This window comes from Micromesistius poutassou (genome assembly GCF_964030765.1).
Source record: "Micromesistius poutassou genome assembly, chromosome: 23".
Taxonomy (NCBI): Eukaryota; Metazoa; Chordata; class Actinopteri; order Gadiformes; family Gadidae; genus Micromesistius; species Micromesistius poutassou.
Window position 1 is genome coordinate 2,510,193 of NC_140293.1, and position 7,500 is coordinate 2,517,692.

The window sequence follows — 7,500 nt, forward strand, 5'->3', positions numbered from 1 at the left end:
TTTAATCGATTCCTAACCGCGTTTCCATTGTGATTTTGTAAATCGCTTTTCACATTTTCTCATCCGTCAAGAACTTTTTCAAACATAAAGAAAGTTTTAATTATGAGTGCAGCGTTTTCTTCTCCCATCTCCACCGGCTGTCCCTTAAAGGGACGCGCACATATTAAAAACATTATTAGTGCAGCGTTTCTCCTCTCCACCCTCCACCGGCTGTCCCTTAAAGGGACGCGCACATATTAAAAACATTAAGACTGCAGCGTTTCTCCTCTCCCACCCTCCACCCACAGTCCCCTTAAAGGGACGTCTGCATACTGAAAGCATTAAGACTGCATTGTTCCTCCTCTCCCACCCTCCTCCTCTCCGCTGTCCCCTTAAAGGGACGTGCGGCGGTTCAAGGAGGTGCGCAAGGAGTTTGAGCGCAGCAGCGAGAGCCTGGAGGGGGCGCTGCTGAAGAACGCCCAGGTGTCGCGCGGGAAGCCCCACGAGGTGGACGAGGCCAGCCACGCGCTGCTCAGCGCGCGCAAGACCTTCCGGTCGGAGGCGCTCGACTACGTGCTGGAGGTGAGCGTGAGCGGTGAGGGGGCGGTGACCTGGAAAGCGACGGCGTTGACCAAAACCGCCGCCGCCGCCGTGGCCTTTCGAGGCGCGTTAGCGTGGCTCGTCGTACGCGACCACGCTTTTCACCTCGCACTGTTTCCACTCCGTTGGTTACGTTTACATTATGGGGCGTTTGGCAGACGCTTTTATCCGGCGTGGCTGGACGATGAATCCAAAGCGTTTTTTACAATCATTTAATAACAATACGTATTCCCCTGTTATGCATTAATTAGATTGTATTTTTACGAATGCCCTGTTGTGCAACACTTTCTGTAGTTCTGCTCATTCAGAGTTATTGCTTTGATGGCTCTCGGCCTCAATCGTAAGACACATTGAAAACAAGTGGGTAAAAGAAAGAACCAATAATATAAATCAGGGTAACCTAATCGTAAACGTCGCCTTAGCCAGGGTTAGCAGCCTGCCTGGTGCTGGTTTGATATTGTGATTTTGGACGTTACCGCCTGTGGCTGATATCAGAGTAGCGGCGACCAAGGCTCACACACTGCAGCTAAAGGTCGCCGTAGCTCGTCTTTAACAGCCCGGTGTCTCCTCTGCGTTCCAGATCAACGTCATCGAGGCTAAGAAGAAGACGGACATTCTCATGGTGGTGAGGATCGTTTTAAAACACAGTCCAGAGCCGTCTGGACGTCCTCACTGGTTCTCTTTTGTGTCAGCGATCTTTGAGCTTCAATAGTGAACTGACTCGTTTGTAGAATAGTATTTAGCCCTCAACTTATGGTTATATTGGAATGCATACAATGTAAACAAATCAAGATAATGCGTGTATATATTTATTTATTGACATTTTTTCCCTGTCAGATGTTGTCATTGATCGAGGCTCAGGCGCAGTTCTTCCAATATGGCCACGAGTCTCTATCAGAACTCGAGGACTTTAAACGCTCGCTCGGGGAAGAGGTGAGTGGCTAACGACTAAAGGTCTTGCGATAACATATATATACATATATTTATTTATACCCTCTATGCGCATCCACACTGGATGCTTTGAAATGTTAGTGGACGACAGCATCAGGGAAATGCAAGATGAAGCTATATAACTCAGATAATTAGAAGCATGGTCCAACATGTTCATGTGAGGACATTATGCAAATCTCGCCTCATATTTGTATTGCAACAAGAACTATAATATAAGGTGGCGCGGGTGGATGGTTAAATAGGACGGCACCTTCCCTACAGAGATGTTTGGGTGACATTCACAAGTTTGCCATCACACGTTTCACCCTGACAGGAAGCAAGTGGGCCCTCTCAGGAAACAGGAAATATTGTTTGTGTGTTTGCGCGCGTGCATATACGTGTGTGTGTGTGTGTGTGTGTGTGTGTGTGTGCAAAAAAAAAGTGAGCGGGAGATTCAGTTAGATATGACAAATTAGATTACAAATATCACGAGGCATGGGACGTGATTGGTCCCATTTTGAAGTTATCAGTCAGGCCAGAGGTTAGGTTTTGTAAGGTTTGAAATGATGCAAAATGCTGTTTCAAAACACCGCAAACAAATACAGCTCTCTGCTCTTGAACAGGAAATGAGAGGGCGAGAGAGAGAGAGAGAGAGAGACTAATTTCTGTTTCCTGGGGATAGCTTATCATGGATTGATAACCTATCAATCTAAACTCCCATTCTCGTCTCTCCAGCCCCCTGCTCTCTGGCATTGTGATTATGTGAATTTCCTGTTTTCCAGGTAGACAGGAACAGAAACCAGTGGCTAAACAAAAACACTCCAAGAAACAAAAGACCCACTGGAAGATAATCTACAGACATGTGTATTTAACTTCGTTACATGACAATAAGTTGATCTGTCATTTCAAATAACCAGGTTTAGGCTTATCCATTTCCCTTTCTCTCTAAAAAGAAAATAGGTTAGAAAGGATTCTAACCTATTTTCTTTGTGTGTATTAATCCCCTTGCGTCTTGCACCCGCAGCACACCCAGTTAATCTTAAACTCTGCCCGGGAGAAGAGGGACATGGAGCAGAGACACGCAGCCATTAAGAAGAAGGTAACGAGAGACGCGCTCTGTGCGTGAACCCTCTCCAGACTCACAATATAGAACAAGAGCAACCCACACACTTTTTAGGGCGCATGTTTTGAAAATCGTTTCATTATCTCCCATGAACAATGTGGAGGGTGTTTACACAGTGCTGTCGCAGTCCAAAAGGCATTCAATGATTTACCTTTTTAGTTTATCTACAGCTTAATGGCACCGTTCCAAAGACCGCTCATAGGCAATAGAAAATGATGTGACTGTGTGTACGTTAAGGTATAAATATCCAAATGTGAGGAGAAATCATGGTTGCGACTATCAGAAAGGCTCAAAGCTATATCTTAAGTTGCAGTGAGTAGAATTTAGCGGCCTCTTAGTTGGACAGCCTTGGTAGAAACGGAACCAAATATTCCATAGGTTGTAAATAGTTTATAATCCCAGGAAATTTTTGTCAGTTTTTTTGCAATCTTACCTTACCCCTAGATGGCACTAAATTCTAAACACTGCACCTTTAAATATTTGTATATTTTTCAATGTTTTAACCTAGCACCAACCATAAGGTGTCTTCTGAAGTGTCTTTTGAATTAGATTTGGTAACCAGGGAATTTTGTCATCGACCCATGCGTACGTTTTGTGACGAAATCCTCGCATTGGTCCGGCCATGGTTGGCCCTGCCGCTGTGGGGGAAGGCTGGCGTGGTTCTGTGTGTGGTTAATCCCCAACGGGTCCCTGTGGCCACAGGACATGTCCTACGACGACGCCATCATGGACTTCAACGCGGAGGCGGCCAACGGCGTCGTGATGGAGGGCTACCTCTACAAGAGGGCCAGCAACGCCTTCAAGACCTGGAGCAGGTGTGTGTGGACGTGGGCCTCCTGAGCCGCTTCTTTCTCTGTGTGTGTGTGTGCAGTGCTTTTTAATGTTTTTCGTTTTTCATAGTATCATCGTAACCATTGTTTGTGTTTAGGGAGTTGATCAATGAATTTGAAAATGGGTCTTGATTTCTGAATTGGTTTTTACTTTTAAACCCAAATCTAGACGCTGGTTTTCAATTCAGAAAAATCAACTGGTGTATCAGAAGAAATTCAAGGTACGTGTTTAAAAGCTGCTGACCCATGTTGGAATCCGCTCACACACTGCTCAGCCATCTGGTGTGTGTGTGTGTGTGTGTGTGTGTGTGTGTGTGTGTGTGTGTGTGTGTGTGTGTGTGTGTGTTTCATCGTGTGTGTGTGTGTGTGTGTGTGTGTGTGTGTGTGTGTGTGTGTGTGTGTGTGTGTGTGTGTGTGTGTGTGTGTGTGTGTGTGTGTGTGTGTGTGTGTGTGCGTTCTCTCTCCTGCTCCAGGAGCAGCCCACGGTGGTGGTGGAGGACCTACGTCTGTGCACGGTGAAGCCCAGCAGTGACAATGAGAGACGCTTCTGCTTTGAAGTGGTCTCCCCCTCCAAGTGAGTGTGTGTGTGTGTGTGTGTGTGTGTAGGGCAGGGAACCTTTTAGGTTAGGTCATGTTGTCATCGTGTATTGGACGATGGCTTGTCAAACCGGTCTGGGGATTGTAGAAATGGCGCGTGTGTGTGTGTGTGTGTGTGTGTGTGTGTGTGTGTGTGTGTGTGTGTGTGTGTGTGTGTGTGTGTGTGTGTGTGTGTGTGTGTGTGTGTGTGTGTGTGTGTGTGTGTGTCAAACTTGGATAACCTCATGCATGCCATGCATATGTGGAAGTGAAAATACATCTGTATTGTATTAACTGCTTTTGTAATGGTGTGTGTGTGTCTTTACGTGTGTGTGTGTGTGTGTGTGTGTGTGTGTGTGTGTGTGTGTGTGTGTGTGTGTGTGTGTGTGTGTGTGTGTGTGTGTGTGTGTGTGTGTGTGTGTGTGTGTGTGCAGGAGCTGTCTGATGCAGGCGGACACGGAGCGGCAGCAGCAGGCGTGGATGAGGGCCGTGCAGAACAGCATCGCCTCGGCCTTCCAGGAGCGCAGGGAGGACACACTCAGCCCCGTGAGCACACACACACACACACACACACACACACACACACACACACACACACACACACACACACACACACACACACACACACCACTGATATGTTTACATTAATTTCTGTCAGTGCTTTTGTGTTATATACTGTACGTGTGTGTGTGTGTGTCTTTGTTTTAATACATGTGTGTGTGTGTGTGTGTGTGTGTGTGTCTTTGTTTTTATACGTGTGTGTGTGTGTGTGTGTGTGTCTGTTTTTATACGTGTGTGTGTCTTTGTTTTTATACGTGTGTGTGTGTGTGTGTGTGTGTCTTTGTTTTTATACGTGTGTGTGTGTCTTTGTTTTTATACATGTGTGTGTGTGTGTCTTTGTTTTTATACGTGTGTGTGTGTGTCTTTGTTTTTATACGTGTGTGTGTGTGTGTGTGTCTTTGTTTTTATACGTGTGTGTGTGTGTGTGTGTCTTTGTTTTTATACGTGTGTGTGTGTGTGTGTGTGTATGTGCGTGTTCCCAGAGGGAGCGCTGCAACTCCACCTCGTCGGGCGGCGGCGGGGGGGGCGGGCTGCCGGGGGAGCAGGGGGAGGGGCCTGCGCGGCGGGACGCCCTGGGCGAGGTGCAGGCCATCGCCGGGAACAAGCAGTGCTGCGACTGCGGGGAGCCGGGCCCCGACTGGGCCTCCATCAACCTGGGCATCACCCTCTGCATCATCTGCTCCGGCATCCACCGGTACGCACACACGCATGCACACGCACACACACACATACACGCACGCACACGCACACACGCACGCACACACACGCACGCACACACACGCACACAGAGGCACACTCCCACACAAACCTGCATATATGTACACACACGCATACACTGACCTACATTGAGACAGATGCAGAAACACGAGCACACACATGCTTATTCACACACACACACACACACACACACCCAAAGGAGGAGTGACTTTGGCTTTTTCAACAAAAAAACAAACACCCCTAGACACTAACACACTCACATCTTCCACACCGAAACAACCCAAATAAACTGAACGTCCATATCCGAGAGCGTGATCTACTACATCCGCTGTCCCAACAGGAGCCTGGGCGTCCACTTCTCCAAGGTGCGCTCCCTCACGCTGGACTCCTGGGAGCCAGAGCTCATCAAGGTGAGTTCAAAACGCCCCCTCTCTCTCCATAACGCCACCATCACATAGACACACCACCGTCCACCGACCCGCTGAGCCCGTCGGTGCTCTTTCGCGTCCGATCACAAAGTGTAAAGGGGTGTGTACCGTACGTAACGTCCACGCCTGTGTCTGTGTGTCCGTCCAGCTGATGTGCGAGCTGGGGAACGACGCCATCAACCGCATCTACGAGGCGCGCATCCAGCAGATCACCATCAAGAAGCCCCACCCCTCCAGCCCCAGGTGAGCGCATGGTCATTTGCATACGTCGTCATCAGAATCAGCGTCCTTTTCTCAGTTTTCAGGGCTTAAAAAACGCAAAGAAAGTGATACCACCTTGCAGAGTGGAAGTCTTAAGAGCGCTCCACCGTTGCGTTTCCGTTTAAAGGGTGAACAACGCAAAAGTGTGCTCTGATCTGCGTACGCTGGCAAGGAGAAGGGATGTTTCAACGCGTGCGCGCGCTCTTGGTGGTGTTGCATAGCAGTGCTTCACAGCGCCACCTAGCCACCTGGCGTGCATACTACATCGAATTTCACACCCTTTTGCGTCGCCGTATGCACGCAGATAAAAAGTGAGAACGCAACGCCACTTTTGCGTTTTCTGTCCAGATTAGTCTCAGTCTAAATTGAGCCAAGTGCATTCTGGACCATGGTATGGGGAGGCAACAGGTGTATCTCATTAAGTTAATTAGGGGTCTGTAGGCGTGCCGGTGACCATAATTAACATCATGAGATGCACCAGTGTTCACCCCTGCTGCCACGCCTCTGGGATAAAGGCATAGAGGAACACAGCTTTGATCATCCATGTACTTATTTATTTAATTTAATTATTTAATTATTTAACTCTCAATGACATTATTCAGCCTCAAGCAGAGACGACAGCGAGGACCTTCTTGTCGTCTGCCTCTGTTGTACGCCCCCCTCCCCCCCTCCCCCCCCCCCTCCCTCCCCCGCGCTCCGCCGTCTGTTTGTCAGGCAGACAGGAAGTGGCGGGGTGGAAGTAATGAGTCGATTGTTGCCGTGGCAACCAAAAAAAAAAAAAAAAGAGCACTCTTTGGTAAGTTTGCGGCGCAGGTGCATGGTTTCCGCTGCAGCGTCTCGCTGTGAGTCTGCTCACTTCTGCAGAACCAAAACCTAACGCTGCTTATTTGTCGGTTCTTTGTGGTCGTTTTCCACTACTACATTTTTCAGCGAATACATTTTATTTTGTTCGCTGTAAAAACCCTGATACACCTTCATTAACCTTCATCCCAGTCCTTATTTTCTTCATACGCTTTGAATACACGTGGTGGTACAAACTAACGTAGATTGGCGCGAGCGTCGTTGGGTTGAACTCTTCAACTCTTGTGGTCTGTCCATTCAGACGAAGGGAAACGCAGACTTTGCATCCTGCGCTGTCATAGGCTCAGCATTTTGACGACGTACACGTCACCAGTCAGGTCTCGATTGAGCTCTACTTCCTGGACACGTGACGCGTAAAACAACGCTTAGGAAGACATTAAAATGCAAACCGACATTACATTAGAAAAGAAAATCGTTATCCAAGCGGGCAGTAAGGTGAACCCAAACCCAAACAACCCTTGTACGTGTATGAGAGAGGGCCCACACACATGGCTGAAGGAGACACTTTGTGGGGACGTCCAAGAGTATACTAAAAGGCACGTCAACGTCAAGTCCAGACCAGTACCTGGTTCAGACGCAGTGGAGTGGGCCGTTCACAAACCTGTTTGGCGGGGAATTTAGGATTTGACTCCGG

At 48.2% G+C, this 7,500-nt stretch overlaps 1 protein-coding gene across 5 annotated transcripts in view; it reads left to right on the forward strand.

The window, feature by feature from the left end:
- Positions 1 to 7,500, forward strand: part of acap1 (ArfGAP with coiled-coil, ankyrin repeat and PH domains 1) — a 22,083-nt gene that overhangs the window by 5,986 nt on the left and 8,597 nt on the right. For all 5 annotated transcript variants that reach the window (XR_014639970.1, XM_084487380.1, XM_084487382.1 and 2 more), the window contains exons 6-16: positions 378 to 561; positions 1,160 to 1,204; positions 1,417 to 1,512; positions 2,534 to 2,608; positions 3,335 to 3,447; positions 3,632 to 3,683; positions 3,936 to 4,036; positions 4,473 to 4,584; positions 5,082 to 5,293; positions 5,657 to 5,726; positions 5,893 to 5,987. Coding sequence is in view for 4 of the 5 variants with exons in the window: in XM_084487380.1 (XP_084343506.1) it covers positions 378 to 561; positions 1,160 to 1,204; positions 1,417 to 1,512; positions 2,534 to 2,608; positions 3,335 to 3,447; positions 3,632 to 3,683; positions 3,936 to 4,036; positions 4,473 to 4,584; positions 5,082 to 5,293; positions 5,657 to 5,726; positions 5,893 to 5,987 (1,155 nt within the window). In the remaining variant the exon portion in view is untranslated. The remainder of the gene's footprint in view (positions 1 to 377; positions 562 to 1,159; positions 1,205 to 1,416; positions 1,513 to 2,533; positions 2,609 to 3,334; positions 3,448 to 3,631; positions 3,684 to 3,935; positions 4,037 to 4,472; positions 4,585 to 5,081; positions 5,294 to 5,656; positions 5,727 to 5,892; positions 5,988 to 7,500) is intronic.